Below are 22,237 nucleotides of genomic sequence, written 5' to 3'. Positions count from 1 at the left end.
TCCCTTCCTGTCTTTCAGCTTCAGACAGTAACACACAACTGTCAACATTCCAATAACATCTTCTGCAGATCAGCTCAATCTGAGACAGTTTACCTTTAGAATCTTTCTTCACAAACATGTGCAGATGGAAATGAAAAAGGACACTGTTCAAGCCTTTTAAACATTCTGTACAAACAGATCATAAATCAACATGTAAAAGCCTATTTACAGTATCATAGCTAGTCATGCTGGCATATAATACACAAGCTAATCTGAAATTATGTACAAAAATTCAATCAGACATGCTAGCACAAATGACTGTATCTAATTTCATCACATCTAATCATATTCATGATAATATTATGAACAACATAAAGAATATTATTTGCATTGCTATGCTAACTCATCCCCTGGGAAACTTAGACTGTAACAGTACTGAATCTGAAATAGTATACTGTTTTTAAAATCCTGTTCCCCAATATTTTGATTACAGTAAAATTATTTATCAAGAAATTCATAATATGCTAAATTCAGTGGAACAGTGTGCTGTGTTAGTTTTAAGTCAAACATATTTTGGATATTCTTAATTTGAGAATATTCTGGAATACAGTATGGACAGTACAGAAAAAATGCAGCAATAAAAATTGGAACTATGGACTCCATGTGGAGGAATTTTAAATGAATCACATTTATAAAGATAAAAAAGATTAAGAATTATTTATAAAACAACTTCCTACTAATTAAAAAATAACCCCAATAAAGTTAATAAAAATCTAAAGGTTAAAGTTCAAAAAAGAAAATCAGAATTTAAAGGAATGCTTTTTGAAAACACATACAGCATCAAAAATCATTCCAAATATATTTCCTCAATCATTGTTTTGAAAGTTAATAACAATTACCAAAATCATCCTTTAATGTTACCTGAGCAGTTCAACAGATATTTCTTATATAACGTGTAACAAGAGCTGCAAATAAAATTCTTTTACATGTTTTCTCTTGACCCTTTATCAAATTTGACTTTAAGTAAAATAAATAAAAAAAAAAAATCAACAGGTCTAGATAATATCAGAGCCATTCTAGCAAGTAATATAAAGCAATCAATCAGATCACCTCTTAGACAAATTTTCAACAAGCTTTTTACATGATGGCTTGGTTTCTGAGTTTTGGAAACCATCTCATATTTATTTATATAACTTTTGTTTACTGGGAAAGCAGATCTATATATAAGAAAGGCATCCAAGATGAAGTTAGTAATTATAGACCCATAAGTTTGACATCTGTTCTGGGCAAGTGCTTTGAAGACTGCACTATTCGCTTCTTAATGAAAATACAGATAAGATGGCTCCACTTAGATATGCATCAACTGGTTTCATAAAAGGCAGGCCCACACTAACTAACCTAACAGAATTTTATGATCAAATAAAACTGGCCTTAGATTGCAGTCTGACACCTGGTGTTATATATTTGGATCTAACTAACCTTTGATTCTCTTCCTGAGTCTGCAGTCATTAAAGCCATGAGAAACACAAACTCCAATGTATACATGATAAAACAGATACTGTCCTCATTAGCTAGATGGCTACAGTGTATAAAAATCAGTGGAAGCATTTCAGGAACCCTTCCAGTCACGGATGAGTTCCCCAATGGGCCCCACATTATTTAATGTTCTATGTGTCTGTTAAAATCCCAGAAAATAAATACTGTTGGTTACTGAAATAAGCCAATAATCAAGTAAAAATTACATTTGAATCATTAATATCTATTTGGAAGACATAAGTAGCCTGGCAAAGGCAATTAGTTTAAAATTCAGTATAGATAAACTCTGTGTTACGTGGTTTAATAAACCCTTAGTTAGGGATAATATTTTGTTTACATCAAAACTTTAAATAAAGTTGATTTTTAAGGATCTCAGCATCTTACTATCTGCCAACTTCTCCTTTACAAGACATATTGACACCTTGAAAAGCTAATCTATGAAACTATTGGGCCTAATGCTACAAAATTCTAACTACAAGGGATATTAGGTGTCTGATAATGTTATATAAGAATACATATAACTCATATTAAAATATCACAGTGGACTTCTATGTACAATATCACAGAGTTGCAATGCCTTGACACTATACAGACGTTTACTAAGAATTTTTTTTTCTTTAATTGTTACATGTCATTTAAGGATAACTGTATATATCTAAATGTGTACAAGAAGCAAGTATATTTTGGCATAGAAAGCAGTTTATGGCAAAATCATACAAGCAATATTAGATACTAAACCTTATCAGATAAATAGTTTCATGAGAAATAAGGAAGTGAATTTACAAATCCAGAGTTTTAGGACTAGACTTAGACAGTCATATAATACATTAAAATTACCCATATTATGAAACAAATGCCCACCATACATTAGGTTGCCCAAGTTCTTAAATATATTAAGAATTAATCTTGATGATTTGGTAGAGGCTTTGGTATATGATCCTGAAATTTTGTAATCAGTATTTCTAGTTGATAATTGATAGAACACTGCAACCAAACTTATTAAACGTTATCAAACTGAAAGGCATACCAAGTATCATCACGAATCCAACAGGAACAGATGTTAGGCAGTAAAGCTATGAATCTTTTGCTTTATTCCCTTTTCTAATGCAAAAGGGTTGAATTCCGTGATAAACACTTTTTTAAATTCTTCTAGGAAATGGTTGCACATTATAATTCCTTGTTTTCAGACACTGTAGACAAATATAAATGTCATAGTACTACACTTGATATACCCATACATTTTCCTTCCATTTGCTTTAGTCTGTAAGCAGGAAAAGGTATTATTACAATGTGTAAAGTACATGACATTCCACAAAATTATTTATTCTGTCGGAGAAATATTGAAACATGATGATTCCTTTAGAAAAATAGAAGTAAATTAACAGAGATGAATAGATACAGACTCTGCAAAGCCTCAGTGGACCTAAATAAGAATGCCACATAAAATATTGTCATCATAGTGCTGAGAATGCTGAAAACTGATTTCCAGAGGAATGCTGCAATTACAAAAAGGGAAGGAATATGTGCACTTACAGGAGGGTCTTAACCATGGTTTAACAACTAACATAGTGAACCCCAGTTAAATGTGCTGGTGACCTACATTATTACATTTAAGTAATAATCAAAAATATTTGATACCCTGACCAAACCCTAGCATCCAGGTTTAGTTAGACAATTAATCTGCATTCTGTACAAAGCTGGCCTTCCCCAAAGGCTGCCATAAACTTTTAGCTGCTTAGGTTATTTATTCAGTGAAAGGCAGAATAAAAGCATGCATGCATGTGTATAAGCTATTTAATGCAACAAATCCATGCTTTGCTTGGTATTCTTCATGCTGTTCTGTATTGCTAACTTTCAAAACTGGATTAGAACTGATCCTCTCAATAAAAAAGCAGTTTGCCAGATATAAAAAAAAATCTTTAAACATATTAATATTTTATGAACACATTAAATATAGTCTTAATACATTTTTAACAACCTTCATTTCTAAATAATAAAGCTTATGCATCTTTTCACATACAGACTTCTGAATTACAAAATTATAAATCTTCTGTTTAACACAAGTACAAAATAATCGAGAACTCATAAACCTGGCAATTTAATTGGAATGTTTAAGGACTGAAAGTCATATAGTAGGAACTAAAGAACAAACAAAATATATTATGCTTCAAATGATTTATTGTTATACAAAGTGAACTGAAATGAAAATCAATGCTGCTACATGCAGCAAGCAGATGATACAAAGATGCACAACCATTTAGTGCTGACAATGCAAAATGTCTTTGATACAACTGGAAAATCAATAACAACTCTCAGATCTGCAGGGCATCACAAAGTTAAACTATATAAGGAAGCATTTTTAATACCCTGTGACAATTAACACTTTAAATTATCACTTTCAAGCAGAGACATCATGTACATTGCTAGAATTCAGAATCACATCCAGAGCAACTCATTTTTGAAAATAAATGATCACACTGCATCTAATAAAGCATGTTGTTTTAAATATCTGTTCAAGTTTGAAATCATAAAAGCCTATTAAAATTTGTGATTTTTTTTTAAATCAGAGACATGTTTCAATGTATTTGTGTTTGAAAAGTTAAAATGTGGTATATAAATGTATAGGGTTACTAATGTTCATTTCATTTCATCAAGGTGTTTCTACCAGACAGGACATGCAGTATGGACATTATAACTTTAGCTGTCTGGAAAATGTCTCCTTTCTAAATAGCAAATTGCTTATAGTTATAGTTGACAAGTAAAAGCAAACATACTTGTAGTAATTTCAAACTTTTAAATTTGTTTAATTTTAATGTATGGTCTGTATGTATGCATGAGTGGTTTTATTCATGCAAAGTATTTTATTAAACATCTCAAGCTTATTACATATGCAGTAACATGTACAAACATAATTTAGTATTTGGGATACTAATGTTTCTAGTTACACAAAACAGTGTTTGGTGAAAAAGAATCCACTGTTTACCTCAAAAAGTAATTACACTGCCCTAAATTTAAATGCTGCATGTTATTTACAGAAAAGATAAACATAATAGGGTTATAAAAACAAAACAGTTAAAAGCCTGATATAAAAATATCTATGGACACAGTGTCATTTCCTCAATAGGATGCATAGCTGGCTTTGATGCCTGGAATATCAGAAGGATATGAGTTTTATTCCAACAACCAGTACTTATATTTCTAGTCCTCATGTTCTAATACTGACATTTCAGTACAGCATTACAGGGTTGCTGTATTCTTTAGGTACTAGTTATAAGGCTTGCAGTCCATAAGACCATTGAGAAGCACAGTCCAAATTCCCTGTTGCCCCCAAGCTCTGCCTAACCTTGTTTATGGCCAGATGAGGGTACAGAGAATGAAAACCTGTACCACAGGAGCCACAACTCACAGCCTTAACCATCTGCTCCAACTGCCAGACTTCCCAGTTTGTCTGAGAATGTAGAAGATCTGTTTGATGTGAAAGGACTCACAACACTTATCTGAAAGATCAGAGTGAGTTCATCAATGCACTGACCAAATTTTACCATCTGTAAAAATTACCATGTCGGGACACCCCTGAAAATTAGCCTCAAGCTAAGTGGAGTTAACCTAGTCAACAAACGTAAGTTTATTTAGACAAATATCTTTTCATTGATTCTGATAGAAACAAAAGCATTGTTTTCTAGAAAGCTGAATGAATAGTTGTGGTATTCCTTAAACATTTCCTGTTCCCATTCCTTTTATCATTTTTCCTGTCCTTATACTTTTTTGTCTTCCTGCCTGCATTTATTTTCCCACTTTCCCAAGATACTTCATATTTCTAAAGCTGCTTAATTGGGATTTGCCCATTGTGTGTATATACTGCATGCCCAGACACAATAAGAGTGTTTGTAAGTTATTTGTATATATACATTACTGGACATAGTTTCTTTTCATCCTTTTTAATTATTTCAGTATCTTTGGTTGTCAATGCAGAAATCGTTGATTTATGTGTCCAGTTCATAGCATATTATTTGTTAAACTGTTTAGCATGATAAGTAAAGCTGTAATCTGCTTTTGAAATTGCTGTTTTAATTACATTCATTCTTAATCTCTGTATCATTATTTATGTTTATTTCAATAAACTTATGTTTGGATACTTTTACTCAAGGCTTCACTAAAAATAGATTCTGCCTGATTGGAATTTCCTGGCAGACAAAACAATAAACAACTACTGCATTGTTATGATACAAAAATAAAGTAATAGCTCATTGTTGTTATGGAGTAGGTATACATAACCTTGGGGATGTGGGAGGTTTCTCCCTATAGGAGAGCTACATGGTAGACTTCATTCCTGCAAATACACGTTTGCTGATCATTACTGGAGTGCTGTAGAAAATCATGCTCTCAGTCAGTTATGATCAAAGAATTTTTCTGCAAACAATCATGCTCTGAGTATAAATAAAAGAAGTATACAAAGCACATCATTGTAATCTCACATCTAAAATTTCAGTTAGAAGTTGCTTTGTGTCACGTTTTAAATGAGATGACTTCATGTACAGAGCATGGTACATGAAATGACCCAAAAGAGCTGTTTAAAGATTAGCCCTGCTTGCAAACTTAACTGTACTGCCCTCCTGTTTCCAATGCTTTTAAACTACTTCTTTTTTTTAAACACCTGTAATGAATTATCCCTTGTGACATGGCAAATTCACATTTATACAAAAGTAATCAAACTGTATTAACAAATTAACATTAACAAACATTATACATCACATATATTGCTATATATCATATAACTTAGGCAACATTACATACATTTTTAAGTTCCTGCCCCTTTTTTAAACAAGAAACATCTTTATTAAACCATTACTTATGACATAAGCAATCATACAGTTATATAAATGAAAACAAACCACTGCACTGACACAATCCTAGCTGCAAGAATTTTACTTCACAAGCCAAACTGACACACTCCCAGTTGCAAGCATTATACATCACTTATAATCTACCTGATCATTTTCAGTCAAACATTACATAGCTCACTTAAATCCTGCCTTCTTTTAAACCTCATTATTTCCCTGTATGTATTGTTCCCACAATTCCCATTTTTCCCTATATAGTTTGTTCCTACTCTTTTCTAAAGATCTCAGTTTCAGTTATTTTATCTCTGTTACAATATTCACTACTTCTGATATAGTTGGTTCAGATTCTGATTTCCATTTTCTAGTAATTGCTTCTTTGGCAGATACGTAATTAGGTATCATGTACAGGCAATTCTAATTCTGCATCATAGCTTAGAAAAATCATCTCCCTCATCACACCAGTCTGCCCACCCAGCATCTCTGACAGTGGATCCTGCAGGGAATCCTTAAAGTCCACCAACCCACTTCACTCCCAGAGAATGTGTTCCCAAGAATCTCTTTTTTTCCCATTCACATCTCCAACATTTGCTGTCTACCTGAGGAAAAATTCTCTCTAGTCTACTTGGGGTATAAAAATATCTATGTAAACATTCTTAGCAAAAACCCTAAATCATCTAGATTTTGTTGCATATTTGGGATACATACGTACATATATCCTCCCATTGTTTCTTTGTGAACTGCTTATCTAATCTCTCTTCCCAATCCTTACTAACCTCCTCCGATTGATTCTTATAGTTATTATGCAATATTTTATATGATCTACTAGTTATTCCTTTTTTAATGACAGCTTCTTTTATAACTTTTACTAACAACTGGACCATTCTACCAGCGCTGGTCTTTCATTTAGAAGCCTCCTATTTCTTTCTCTTCGCCAGCATTCTGATATCAATCCTTGATAGGAAAGGCAATCTCTAACCTGAATCGAAATAAATTCTTGGCCTCTTCACATTCTGTTACCCTTCCCTCTCTAGTTATTTGTTCCCAATACCGTGGTTCCTTTGCCATTTTTCTCCAATAAATTCCACCTCCCTCATTCCTAATTGCAGTCATCCCTATTTGCAGAATATCCTTTCTCCATTCCTGTGTTAGTTTAGTTCTTAGAATATGGATATAATATTCTGTATGATTATTGTTACTCTCCTTAAATGCCTGCATCCAAAATCCTAGTCTCTCCTTTCTTGCACTTCCTCCCTGTTTCTGCTTGTGCTACATATAGGAGTCTTAACTGTGCAGCTCTGAAATACCCCTTCAAACAGGGTAATCCCAATCCACCCTGTTCTACTGGAAGAATCAGTTTATCCCACTTGACTCTTGCTCTCTTTCGCTCTCAGATAAAGTCCTTCAGCTCTTTATTAATTACTATCTCAACTTCTCCTCTGGTTGATAAAAATATGCCTGACCTGTATATAAGACTAAAGGGACTAAAAACATTTTGACTGCTTGTATCTTACTATCTACATTCATATAAAAAAGCTTCCATTTTCTCAGTTTTTATATGATCTTTTGTTTAGTCTCTTCTCACATATCCTTAGCTGCACCACCAGAATCATTTTTAATACATACTCCTAAATATGTCATTTTATTGTGTCCCCATAAATATGGATATTGCTGAGCCAGTTTTGCAAGTACATAATTTATTGCTATTGCATTTGTTTTAGCTTCATACATTTTGTATCCTTAAAAGATTTGAAACTGTCTCAAAATGTTCCACAACACTGTAATGTCTCTTTCTGGGTTCATCAGGTATAAAATATCATCTGGAAATAGAGCCAGCTTTTCTTGATTACCATACCAATTGTATCCTTACATTTCTGAGTCCTTATTTTCATTGCCAGTGGTTTTAAATATAAAGTAAATAACACAGGGAAAGAGGACACCCCTGCCTGGTTCCTCTGTTCAAGCAGAAATTATCAGAGGACCCAGCACACTTTAATTTTTGCCTCTGATCCCTCATATATCTTTCTAATCAACCTTATATATTTTTTTCAGGAAATGCAAATGCTTCATTACCCTGCTCATAAAGTCTCAGCTTACTCTGTCAAATGCTTTCTCTGCATCAAGATTCACCAACAATGATTGTATTTTCTTACATTCTAAGCTGCTTCTATACTTTAGTATTTGCACAGTCCCTAGTGTAACAATCTTGAGCATTAAAATCCCCAGCGTAACAGTCTTGCCACCTTATTGTGCCTTAGACACTCAGCTATGAGAGTAATGTATCCAGTAACAAGATATGCAACTCTTTCTGGATTTGTTTTAAAGAATCCGCATTTGTTTATTTCTTCCACTATTTCTACACATATTGTAAACTAGCATGCATGTAGCCCACTACCTTGGGTAACTATTATAAGACTTTGCCTTTTGGTTTACATTCATCTTTTAATTATTCCTCAGTCAACCACATGTGGTTGTTCTATAAATTCTCTATACTTGCTAGTATATTTGTGGACTTTCTAATTTCATTTAATTTTCTTCTGGTCATTTTCATTATATTCTTTTTTTTTGGGGGGGGGCACTTTCAGTTACTTTCTGATTAATGTCTACTTATGGTTTGATTTCCATTATCACTCTGTACCAAAATGCATCTGTTGAACTAAGCAAATATGTCATTTTAGACTTTTACTCTTCATGCATTAGAACTCTCGCTATGTTTGGAACTGATGAGGTCTACAGATTTGTATGCAGCCCTATGATTATAAATCTATACCTACAGCCTACTTTGTAGAGGCCCATACCTCATTCAGAATGTGGAATGTACAACCTTGGTATGTACTGTTTTTTATATATCATTTGATAATCACAAAGCATTTTCTTGTTTTCTTGCCCACTTCATTCAATGCTGTTTTGTGGTCAGTCAGTCACACCAAAGCTGTAAGTTAGTTCAAGAAGAGCAAATTGATTGATAGTTTAGACTTTACAGTTAGCTGTCAAGAAACTTTTCAATATTAGCTTTAGTCTTCTTAAATATTCCTTGCTAAGCTTTGTTCTCAGTTATTCATGTTTTATTGCCAAACCTTCAAACCTTCATATATTCCCAAATATGTATGCAGACTCTCCTGTTTAAATTCCTTTATATCACATCCCTGTTATAGGTTGCTGTTTTCTTGATGCTGTAGTTTTCTTTTTAAAACTGTCGCCTTTGCATATTTATCAATATGAAATGCTATTCTTATGCCATGTAAGAAAGTTTTGACCATCATAAGTTGTGTTTTCAGATCCTCTTCTGATGAGCTGTATAATTTTAAAACATCCATGAAAGGTAGATAAGATGTTTTTGAACTTGGATTATTTCTGGAAGCTGAGCTGTAGCCATATCTAGTAAGTGAGAAGCTTAATGCATTAGGGTAAGACAAAGCAGCAGTGGAATAACCTCCTTTGAATTTTTTTTCTTCCTGGGATAATGATTTGCCCTTTGTCAAAGTTTAACTGCAAAGTTGTTTGCTACTGTTCATAGTCACGGCAACATAATTGATCAGTGTACAGTATAACTTATACATCCTCATGTATTCCATTATCCATGAAAGTGGGATGCTGCTGAATGCTTTTTTTTTGTAATCTATGCTATACTTAGATTTTTCTCCTTTTTTTCTTTTTATTGCTCTCTGTTTTTTCATTTTTATACAATAAATGATCTTTTGATTCACATGAGTTTCTTTTATTAAGTTTTTGTTATATTCCTATGATTGATTTTTTCTGATAGCTATAAAGTCTATCTGAATCATTTCCAGTACATAATCTATATACTGCCAAAAGGCAAGTAATTGGTGTGTAGTTCTTAGGAAGGCTTGCGTGTTATCTCTTAAAGAAGAGTAAACATTTCCTCTTGCAAACTACGTGTTTGTAATATTCATCTAAATAATTTTAATTCAAAATTACATCTTTGTGTAAAGATGTTACACCTTTAGCTAGAAGCTAGGTACTGTATCTGGGACTGGGGTTTTCCATTTAAGAGAATTTATTAATTTTGTTTCAATTTCTCTCTGGCCATTACTTCATTTTTATATCTTCTATATCAGTGTTTCAAACAGTTTAGTTTAATTCATCTATCCATTCCATGTGTTTGTTATTTTCATCAGGGATCATTATAAAATCTCCAAAATGTACCTATTTCTTCTTTTCAGATTGTGTTTTTATTCCTTTTACTGTGATTCTCAATCTTCTTTAAAACTCCTGTAGGTCATTGTGTGGATACTGCATGCAAAAATAACTATGTCGTTTATATGATTATTTTTGTGGTATGATTCATATTTTACCCATTTTAGTTATTTCATCCTTATTTGCAATAACAGTAACAAAATTTATGAATTAATTTATATTATGCTATCAAACTGTCTCTTTCAAAATCTGATATAGTAGGCATTCCAACTGCCTCTCCTTATTAAAGAAAAAAGTGCATTAAATAGTTCACTATTTATGCTATCTAGCACTTCACAGTTTTAAATTGAGAAGTGACATGCTACAAAATCAGCAGTAACTCACCTCCACTGTACAGGAAGACCACTTCCCTAGTACCCAGCTGTAACATGGCTTTATAGGGCATGGTTTGTACTGAGTATTCTGTAAAGGACAAGGTCTTCCTTCCCCTTGAGCTTCTAAGACAACGTGCCTAGAGTGTGTCATGTGACCTAGAGAGAGAGAGAGAGAGAGAGAGAGAGAAAGAGACAAAAGACAGGACATGTTGCTTATTATGTAATATACAGTACATTAATCATAAAAAAAAACACTTGCTTTAAACAAAAAAAGTAGAATTATTACCATTACTCCATATGACAAACTAATAATGCTTTGTTTAAAGCTTACGTTTATTTAAATATTCACAATAATACATTGTTATACAATTAGAACTACTTGCTTATATTTGCAAATAATAGCAACAATAAATACATAACGCCTCTGTTTACATTTAAGTATCATCAGATGCATGGAAATAAACACATTATAGTCTCAAAGGCTAGCATTTTCCTGCCCACCACTTATGTCTATCTAACCCTCCCTCTGTCAGTACCGCATCTTATAAAGTCCAAAACAGGGGGCAGATATAGGTTTCATAGCATGAACAACACTTCAATTCAGCTCTGGTACATCAGTCTCTTTGATGTTTTAAATAAATACAAAGGCCCTGATATTTCAAGTTAATGTGTACTTGAGAGTATTCTTTATGGAGGCTTACAGAAATGGCAAATCTGACTGCTCTGGGTAAAGATATTGCAGTACTCCAGGTATCACACCTCCAGCTTGTAACTGCGGATATCATCAGAAGGCTTAAAAATCTGGCAAGACTGGTAGACAAAATTCTAATAGCACCTTGCAGGGACACCTGAGATAGAAAACCTGCAAGTAAAAGAAGCCATCAAAGCTTGCTTGGCAAGAAGGATGGCCAGATTCATTAATGCCTAGAGTAGGTGTACATTAGGTGTACATAGTCTGCATTTAAGAACATCCCTACCACATTATTTCTGCTTTCTAGTCACACAGAATGATTACACTAAGTGTATATGTAGTCTACATTTTGTGGTAACCTTTATGAATCCCCCTCACTATTTAAGGCTGCAAGAAAATCAGTAGGAAAACTTAAAATTAGGAAGAAGACGGTGTGAGTTATGCTTGCATTGTCTATTCACTCAGAATTGTGTATACTTACTGTAGGTGTTAATGAATCCCAGGGAGAGTTTTTGTATGCTGTTATTAATCAGCAAGACTCCAGACTATAGGAATGTCCTGCAACCGTCTGTAAGTGAGACAAGAAACTGTGAACCTTACAGTAATAACAGACTTTACTGAAAGACTGGAGCTGCTGAAACAACCTTTCTACAATCTCCACTATTTATGTTGTAGGTACCCAGTAAGAATGTGCCCAAACAAGTGGACTTAATGAATACTTCTCAGCATAAGGAGCAACCACTGGAGAGGGCCAAGAAAAGTGACTGGCCTTGGGAACTCTGTGTCAGTTTCTTCTGAGGAGCAAGGCTGCACCTCTGGAAACTATACCTCTACAGAGCTTATACAGATGGGGAGAAACACAGCCCTGTATGACAATGGAAGCCCCTGGTAAAACTGCTATTCTCCGAGAAAGCTAAAGCTTCCATACTTTCAACCTGTGATCAAGCCAGTCAAAATCTAAATGATGATGTGGTCTCAGCACACCCATGAATTAAATCTTCTGCCATGCTGTCAATATACAGATAAACACTAAGTCATGGTAGGACAGGCTAATGCATCGAAAAAAGACAACATCTAAGTCTAAGAGGTTTAACAACAAAAACTAACTGAAGTGTTTCTTGAGATTGAGTACTGGGGCTAAGTGGTCACAGTTATGCTCAATAATTGGATTTATTTTCTTTTTCATATATATTGTTCATATCCTAGTCATAAGACTATCTAGTTTACACCAGCAGTGTCAGTTCTTTTTTTTCTCAAAGAGCAAAACGGTATGAACATCACCAAGACTTCTCTTATGGCACTTGTGACTAATACAGTGCTCTCTAGATTGTCTAATAAGATAGGCAGGAGGTTCAATGCACAGCATGGGAAACTTGTGTGTCTGTGTGGGTGTGTGCAAGTCTTGGTGCTGCATCCACTTCTGCTGAGAGGAATACATCTAACTCTTTACACAGCTCCCGTATCCCACTTTTAAAATAGATTAGCTAGGTAAGTAAGTGTCATGTTTATAGATGAAATTTAGAAGAGAGTTACAGATTTGAATCTGTGTTAGTCAAGATGGATTAGCCAGGCAGGTAGGATATGCATTTGTAATGCAAACATAGTTGAGAGTTGTAGGTTTGAATCTTAGTTGTTCCAGTTTGTCTACCGCTATCTTCATCATATGTGCTCAGTATGGAGAGTTTCACAGCAGTGAATGAGTGTGCCAAATTATATTTAGATTTCTTCTGTACCATCTGCAAATAATACTGCATTTTGTAGCTTATCTGACAAGATAGGTAGGAGGTTTGATGCCCAACATTTTATTTTTTTATTTCATATTTGTTTACTGGGAAAGTCTGACTTGGAACTAAGTCAGTTTTCAGTGGAGGCCTGGGGAGAAACACTCCAGATGCATGTCTTTGAAATGTTGGAGGAAAATGGAGCACCCACAGGAAACCCACACAAATGCAGAGAGGACATGCAGACTCCACACAGAAGACACTTCAGCCAAGAATTGAACAGGAAAATCTCTTGCTGTGATGTAACAATGGTTCCCCTACACTACTGTGCTGTCAACATGGGAAACTTGTGTATGTGTAAGTCTTGGTGTTCCATCCACGTCCATGAGAGGAATTCATTTAAAGTTCTCTTATGGCATTGACAGTTAATAACCAAAGATTAACCTTTCTTTATTCATCCTGGTGGTTGTTAGGGTTTACAATCAAAATTCTGAAATTCAGTTACACGGGAGGCTCCTCCTCAAACATGGTAGGAGCGACAGTCGGAATGTCGATGCTCATGTGTCCGTCCATTAAGAAGGACGTACACAAGGTAGGGATGAAGCATGTTTGGCAATGGCAGCTGCCAAGATTAATATTGACAGAATGCTGTTGATGTTGCTGCATTGAACTTCGGACCTATTTAATAGTTATGAGTCGAGGATATGAGTCGCAGAAACCACCGTTCACGGTTGTATGTTTCGAGCTTTTGATAGTACACTGGTTGCTAGCCTAGTATGTAACTATGAACCTATATACATAGGTACACAATCTAGGCTTATACAGGCCCTGGTGGTCATTAGCCTAGCATATAAATATGAACTATATATATATTTACAGCATATCTGTCATCCTTCTGGTATTTGAGAGACCTAAATGGATACTGCACTGGTCAATGTATTATAGTTTGTAAATCCAGTCTTGTAAATTGTTATTAGCATTTCTTTTTTCCTGACTTTTTTAACTCTGTTCTGGTTGTGTATATTACATGAACTCATGCCTTGTACTATTACACTCAGTGTGTGTGATCTTTCGTCATCTTTGAAGAGCAGGATAATAAAAGTCATGGTTGTTAAAATAAAAGTGTAATATTTTCTTTGGCTAAGAGTCATCTATCTCTCAACTCAAATTAATCTAAAATACTACTTTTCCCTCTCTCCAGGGCTTTCTCTTATGACAAAAATGCTTTCAAAGTCCTAGACCAAGCCAACACTGCTACAGAAGTGGTCCCTTTTGCAAAACTTTTTGGCATTACCATAGATGAACACCTTAAATTCGATATCCACATACAACAAAACATAAAGAAAACCCACCAAAAGTTAGGTATGCTCTACAGGAATAACCTCTTTCTCTCCAACTCCTCTAGGCATACCTTGGCAACTACCTACCGTCTACCTTCTTTACTATATGGAGCCCCTCTTCTAACTAATCTGTCTTCTTCCAACACCTCAAAACTTGAAAATTGCTATAATAAGATCTCTAAATTTGCAACTAAATCCAAAACCTCTACTCATCACTGCCTTACCCTACAATCACTGAACTGGCTAGAACTCTCTAACCACCCAGACTATCTTCAACTAACCACAGCTCACAAATTAATATTCTACCCAGATAAATGCCCAGCCTTAACAAACCTTCCCCCATACATCCCAAACAGATCTCTTGAGATCTGAACACCAAAATGTAATTTCTATCCACAAATCCAAATGTCCTTCTGGCCAGCTTCTACTCTCTTTCTCTCTAGGCAAGAAATGGAACTCTCTCCCTCCTTCACTTAGGACTATACCAAACTCATACCTGTCATCCAAATGGAAATGTTCCTGCTTACACCCTATCTAAATTTAAGGGAATTCCCCAATGAGCTCTTCATACTCCTTGCTCCACTCTTCCCTCAAACTAATATTTCTATTCACCTAAAATAGACTTAAGCTGACAGTCACTGATTAAGCAGTTCTCTCACCTGACTCCAAGTTTGTAAATATTGTAAATATCACAGTATTTCTAATGTCTGCACAGCGAGTTTTTACCTTACTTAATTAAAACATCTGCATGCAAACTGCCCCCCCTTCTAATGTAAAAACACAAGAAACCTCAGATCTTTATTTTACAGACAGTTGATCATGCTGTGAATGTAAATACCTCTAAACTGTGTTCTCTATTATCTGTTAACTGTGTTTTATGATGTACATTTTATGCATTTGCATTTCCTTACTGTATGAATTTTTATACTTGTATTTTACCTTTTACATTATGTAACCATTATTGTATTGCTTATGGAGCTTTTCTCCCTGGGCCTCCACTGAAAATGGGCACGTTCAGGCCCAGTGGACTTCCCCAGTAATCAAACTGAAAATAAATAAATAGCTAAGAAAAATATGAGTGCCCTTCAATATTTTAGGGATGGGGAAATTCTACACAGTCTTGATGTTATGTTAAAAACTGGAAAGATGGTGGGTGTTAAAGCAGCTTCAATACTCAAACGGAGGAGATGGTCATTTTGGATGCTCACTTCTCCTGATAAGGTATGGACATTAGGCAACATAACACAAAATATAGTAGAACCAAACCACAGCCAATATGCAATATAAAATAACTTTTAATGGTGAGCACTTTCGCGACAAATTTTGCCACTTCATCAGACAACAAAAAAAAAATCACTTGATAATTAAAACAGTTATATCCAATAAAAACTCAGAAACAATTAACAATTAATTAAAATCAGTTGCAAGGCAATCAATATTAAAAGGCATATACATTAATATTCTCATCTAACCAAGTTCCTTGCTTGTAAAATAGGCTTTATAGAAGCCTTATCATTCAGCCCTTTTCCCCTGGTTGCTCTCATTCTAATTATCCACTCGAGCACAACGGTTTCTGTTCTATTGACAATATCGCTGCTTCTTTCATGGCCTCTTAACAGTTCCTACTACCAAAAACATAAACCTATGCATTGCATCATGCATAGCTACATGTTTACAAGGGCATTGTTGTCAGCTCCCCTGGAAATAACATAAATATGTTCTCTCATACGCTCCTTTAACCTATGGTTTGTTTTCCCTATATGGTATGAGGAGAATATTACACAGCAAGTCAGATAAACTAAATTACTTGTATTACAATCAGCTGACACTTTAAACTCAATTATCCTACCTGTATCAGGATGTGTGAATCTACTACTACTGCCAACATACTGACAGAAGTTGCATTTACAACAACAAAAGGTACCTATACTCCTAGTATTAGCATTATCTGATGGATCCCTAGAGTAACATAATAACCTTTTTAAGGACTTTGTATTTTTGTATGCAAAAGTGGGTTTAACTCTAAGCAAATAAGAATACCTATTACTTATTCCAGTAATGTCAATCTTATGCAGGAGATTTATAAAAATAAGTTGTCCATATTAAGCTCAGATGATAAAATTAAGCAACTTGTGGGAGATAAACCCACCTTTGCCTATAAAAATAAAAAGTTCTTAAAAAGGTTATTATGTTATTCAAGAGATGCAGTTGAAAGTGTCAGCTGATTGCAACAGGAATATGGGCACGTTTCCTTGTTCTAAATGTAACTTCTGTCAGTATGTTGACAGTAGTAGTAGATTTTTACATCCTGATACAGGCAAGACAATGGTGTTTAAAGTGTCAGCTGATTGCAACAAAACTAATTTAGTTTATCTGACTTACTGTGTAATATGCTCCTCATACTATATAGGGAAAACAAACCGTAGGTTAAAGGAGCGTATGAGAGAACATATTTATGTTATTTCCAGGGGAGCTGACAACAATGCCCTTGTAAACATGTAGCTATGCATGATGCAATGCATAGGTTTAAGTTTTTGGTAGTAGGAACTCTTAGAGGCCATGAAAGAAGTGGGGATATTGCAATAGAACAGAAACCGTTGTGCTCGAGTGGATAATTAGAATGAGAGCAACAGGGGAAAAGGGCTGAATGATAAGGCTTCTATAAAGCCTATTTTACAAGCAAGGAACTTGGTTAGATGAGAATATTAATGTATATGCCTTTTAATATTGGTTGCCTTGCAACTGATTTTAATTGATGGCTAATTGTTTCTGAGTTTTTATTGGGTACAACTGTTTTAAATATTAAGTGATAAGTTTTTTTGTTGTCTGATGAAGTTGCAAAATCTGTCGCGAAAGCCCTCACCATTAAAAGTTATTTTATATTGCATATTGGCTGTGGTTTGGTGCTATTATATTTTGTGTTATGTTGATTTTTAAGGGGGTTAGTAGAACCATTTGCCTGCACCACATTCTATTTTTACATTGCTATCGACATTAGGCACTGTATATGATCCAAATATGGACAATTTCTCTCTTTCTTTAATGAGCTGTTTGGAATGGTGGTGATGTTAATAAAATTATCTTGCCAGGAGATTTCAGTGCAACTTTAAATTCTATCTGTGACAGAAATAACCCTAGAACTGAAAAACAAAAGGTTATCAATGAGGCTTCCAAACACTTTGTAGCTAGTGGGTATTTAATGCCGCCAGATGCAACATTCTCTTATACCAGCAGCCAAGGGACATCTGGAATGAGGACTAACTACATGTTAATTTCAGCAAATTTAACCAGTTCTATAACAAGGGTAAACATAATTCCAGCTCCTGGCATGGATCATGAAGCCATCCTCCTTAATATATTGCAAACAAATCTCCATTGCAAGGAAACGTTGGTGAATAGACCCTCTTACTTTGCAGAATAACCATATCATGGGCAAAGTCTGAGATTTCTTTGCCAGTTATACTTCTTTAAGCCCACCATTGTGATCCAGACATGGTACAACTCCTTTAAGCTCAAAGTTAAAAGCATCTGTACCTCAGATAAAGCTACTTATTTAAATTCTAAAAGAAATAAAATTACAGATCTTAAAAAGCAAACAGCAAAGCTATGGGAGAGGTACAGAGCTAGTGCATTCTGCAAGCATGCCTTAACTAGGGAATAGAAATCTGCACACCAGCAATTTAACATAGCTCTTAAAGAAAAGTTTCAGCTTCATCTAGAAAGAGCAGCGACCCAGGCCTGGAGAGGGTAACAAGCCTGCCAAATTGTTAGCTTACAATATTAAACTTAGGACAAGGGTCATTGTAATACCAGTGTTAGAGCCTTATCTTCCCTTATTTAAGTAATAACTTGAGGGATCTTAATATTGTTTGGTCCTTATTTCAATCCTTACATTTGGAACCACCTACTGTCAATTCTTTTTCTGACAGACTTTGGCTCCTGCTTAAAAAAGCAACCCTCTACAAACTAACTGATACTCAGAAATCTTATCTAAATGAGCCTTTCCCTGTACAATAGGTGCATAGAACTGTCAACTGTATGAAAAGAGGAAAAGCAGAAGAAATGGATGGTTTTAATGCAGAAGCATACATTGCCCTGTGGCATATCTTAGTCCCTGGACTGACTCATCTGATTAACTCTTTTTAAGAGTCAAAATCCATACAGCTCGCTTCTCTTTCCTCCGGAATAAGGATTTTGCAAAAAAATGAACAATGACCCAACCCACACTAGTAATTATGGCCGATCAACACCATCACCATCATCATCAATCCTCTTTTTCCCATTTTCTGACTGAGGTTGGGGTGTTGTGTCAACTGTCATCATCTCTCTCTATTCAGTACCCCTCTTTTGCCTTCTTCAATACTCATACTTGATTCTCATGAAATCCTTCCACCTCTTTGATGGATGCCCTTGTTTCCTTTTACCTTCCTCTTGTCTGTCCCAAGTCATCTTCACCAGATTTTTCTCTGCTTTTCTGCACATGTCCAAAACACCATAATCTGTTCTCCTTTATGTTTTCTGCAATTGGAGCTACTTGGCTTCTGCTCTTATGTCCTCATTTCTTCATCTGTCCAACAGTGCACATCCTACCACACATCTCAGGCACTTCATCTCCATCACCTCTAGCTTCCTCATATGCTCTGCCTTTACTCCCCAGGATTCTGTACTATACAGTAGTACTGATCACACTACTGTTTTTTTCACTGTACTTTTCAGCTTTTGTGGCATTTTTCTGTCATATACTAAACCTGACACTCTGTGCCAGTTGGCTGCAGCCCCTCTGATTCTAGCTTTGACCTCCTCATTCAGACTTCTGTTCTCCTCAACCACCTCTCACAGATACTTGAAGCTGTTAACCTGTTCCACTATTTTCCCTTTTGTCTCAGTTCTGAACTTCACCATTTGCTGCCATTACAACTTTCTTATCTGTACTCAGTTTCATCCCATGTGCCTTCAATTTTGTGTTCCAGTCCTCTATCCTTGCTCAGAGTCTTTCTATAATGCCACATTGTCAACATACATCAACTATGCTGATGTGTCCCCTCTGACCTGTTTGCTAATGTAGACCTTCACCAGTATGAAGAGCAGTGGGGTCAGAGCTGAACCCTGATGCACACCCACTCCCACTGGGAACCCCTCTGTGAGGCCAAACACTGTTTGTATTTGTGTCATTGGGTCCTTGTACATAGTTTGCACAGATTCTACCGCTCTTTCTGGGACTTTGAACCACCTGGAAACATGGTAGAATTAGTACATAATTACCAGCCTGTAACTAGCAACTCTCCCTAGTAATCACAAGCCATATCCCTCTTAAATGTAGATATTAAAATGAATACTAAGATAATAGCCCACAACTTAGACAGTATACTCCCCTCTCTGTTCCCGTGGTATCAGAATCGCTTCATCAAGGTAGCACAGATTATCTTCCTACACTAACACTTTATCTCCAGAGGATGAAAAATGCACTTGAACCAGCATCGATTCTTTTGTCAACTTCAAAAAGACTTTTGACTCCATAAAGTGGACATATTTATGAAACATCCTAGAAGAAATGTAATTTCCTCAACAGTTTCTAAGTATGATTAAAGCTCTATATAACTTGCCTCATGCTTCTGTCCTTACAAATCCTTTTCTTTTAGTCCCATTCCACTTACTGAGAGACACCTGCCAGGGTTGTCCCTTATTGCCAGCCCTCTTTACAAAGGCTATTGGACCACTAACTTGAATATTTACTGAATCACTTATGGTGTCCAGCTGGTACCAATATAACATTGAAATTAAAACACTTACATTTTTGGATGACTGTTTGATTCTTAAAAGCAACCCAATACAATACCTCCCACCTACCTTACCAGATGAGTTTGGGTTTGTTTAGGGTTACACTTTAATGCAACAAAAACTGAATTTTTCCTATATAGCCCCCCCCCACTCAAGCCCTTTCTATTTCAGACAAACACCTACTTTTTTATATGGTCGAAGAATAACCCATGGTATTTGGAAATAAGGCTACAGCATGATATTTTGGAGATACATAAAATTAACCTCAGAGAAATATGGGGTAAGATCTTTGTATGGACTAATTCTTGGCAGAAGCTGCATCTTTTATTAATGGGGCATATTTCCAAGGTTAAAAGGTTTGTCTTTCCTTTACTGTTCTATATCATTAGACACAACCCCTCCATCTCAACTGTGGCTCGCAAAGACAATCAAACTGTCAAGACTCCTTCATTTTGGATTTCAGAAGACAGAAGGTAGGTAAAACTGTAAGGGCAGTCTCAACAAATCTGTTGGGTCTAGGAATTTCTAAATAGGGCAGTTACATAAGAACATTGCAGCTTGTACACCTCTTTTGGCTTAACTATAATCATAACCAGTTTTCTATAGTGGCAATCTTAGAAGGAGAAATACAGCGTTCCATCTTCTTCTGGGGACTTAGTTGTTTCCATAAATCTTTGCCCAAATATGTTAAATCATGGCATCCCTTATATCAAAATTATGTTGTACTGAAACACTCTTGCTCAATGTAAAATGGCCAGATATTTGGGGACCTACCATTCCCTTATGGGGGAACCTTAGTAAGCCTAATTTTTGATCAAAAGGATATTAAATGACTCAGATTTCACTATCAAGGTAAAAGGGGAATGTATTCTTAAAAGTTTTGAAGGACCAACAATCCTAGGCTTACCAACTTCTTCCTTTTGGATTTTTTATGACTTCGATACATGATTAATCGATTTCCCTTTAAGGGGCACATTCACTGTAACCCTCTTCTCATCTAGAGATGAAAGATTGTGCATCTTTAAAGCAAACCATTTCCTACTCCGTCAAGGTCTTCACTCTTGTACCAAATTCTTATTCCCCCTTAAAGATGAAATGGGGAATTCTACACAGTCATGGCTTTCTAACAGTGGATCTTTAACACGTTAAGGTTCTTATTAGTGACATACCTTGGCAAAAGAAATGTCTTTATGTCCATGGTTTTATTAATGCATAAAAGATATTGAGTCCCAGCACTGCAGCTGCCCAAGGAACCTGCCAGTTGACACCATTTTCAGGGATGTGCACTCCTGCTCCTAACATGGTTCATAAGGTTTGGGGCTGCCTGCCAATTCTTAAATTATGGAAGTCACTTGTAATGTAGATAGGAACCTTCCTTGCTTCAAGCCAACACTATGTGTAGGCATGCTTCTACAGCCTAAAGGGTGGAATAGTGTATGACATTACTGGGTAATTCAGTTGTCAGTGGTAGTGCAAGTATATATCTTTTCTGAGTGGAAATATCCCACCTGCCTGTCAGAAGGGAAGCTTAAAACCTGAATAATTCAGAGAGGGTATAAGGTTTGCTAAACTCTCCCCTAAACCTACCAAGCCCTAGAGTACACCATTTTGCCCCTCAACTCTAATAAGTGAGAATGCCTTATGAACCACTCTCATCTAAGGCTTAGAAGTCCTGCATTAGGAGCTATACTATCATGACTTTGCATGATAGCACACGCTCTGTTAGAATTGCCCCTCTTAGTGTATCTTTGTTTTCTCCTTGTCTACTCTGTAATGAATACTGACACCATTATGTTTTGAACTCTATGGACTCCTGAGATTC

General features: G+C 35.5%; 1 protein-coding gene across 1 annotated transcript in view; it reads right to left on the bottom strand.

Annotated features, from left to right (window-relative positions):
* Positions 1 to 22,237, bottom strand: part of THSD7B (thrombospondin type 1 domain containing 7B) — a 6,482,604-nt gene that overhangs the window by 399,633 nt on the left and 6,060,734 nt on the right. The window contains exon 23 of the mRNA XM_044074964.1: positions 10,896 to 11,041. Coding sequence (XP_043930899.1) covers positions 10,896 to 11,041 — 146 coding nt within the window. The remainder of the gene's footprint in view (positions 1 to 10,895; positions 11,042 to 22,237) is intronic.

Source organism: Protopterus annectens, chromosome 6.part0, assembly GCF_019279795.1.
Source record: "Protopterus annectens isolate FY-2018-M chromosome 6.part0, PAN1.0, whole genome shotgun sequence".
Taxonomy (NCBI): domain Eukaryota; kingdom Metazoa; phylum Chordata; order Ceratodontiformes; family Protopteridae; genus Protopterus; species Protopterus annectens.
Note: the sequence above shows the minus strand (reverse complement) of the source record. Positions and strands in the feature narration are given on the sequence as shown.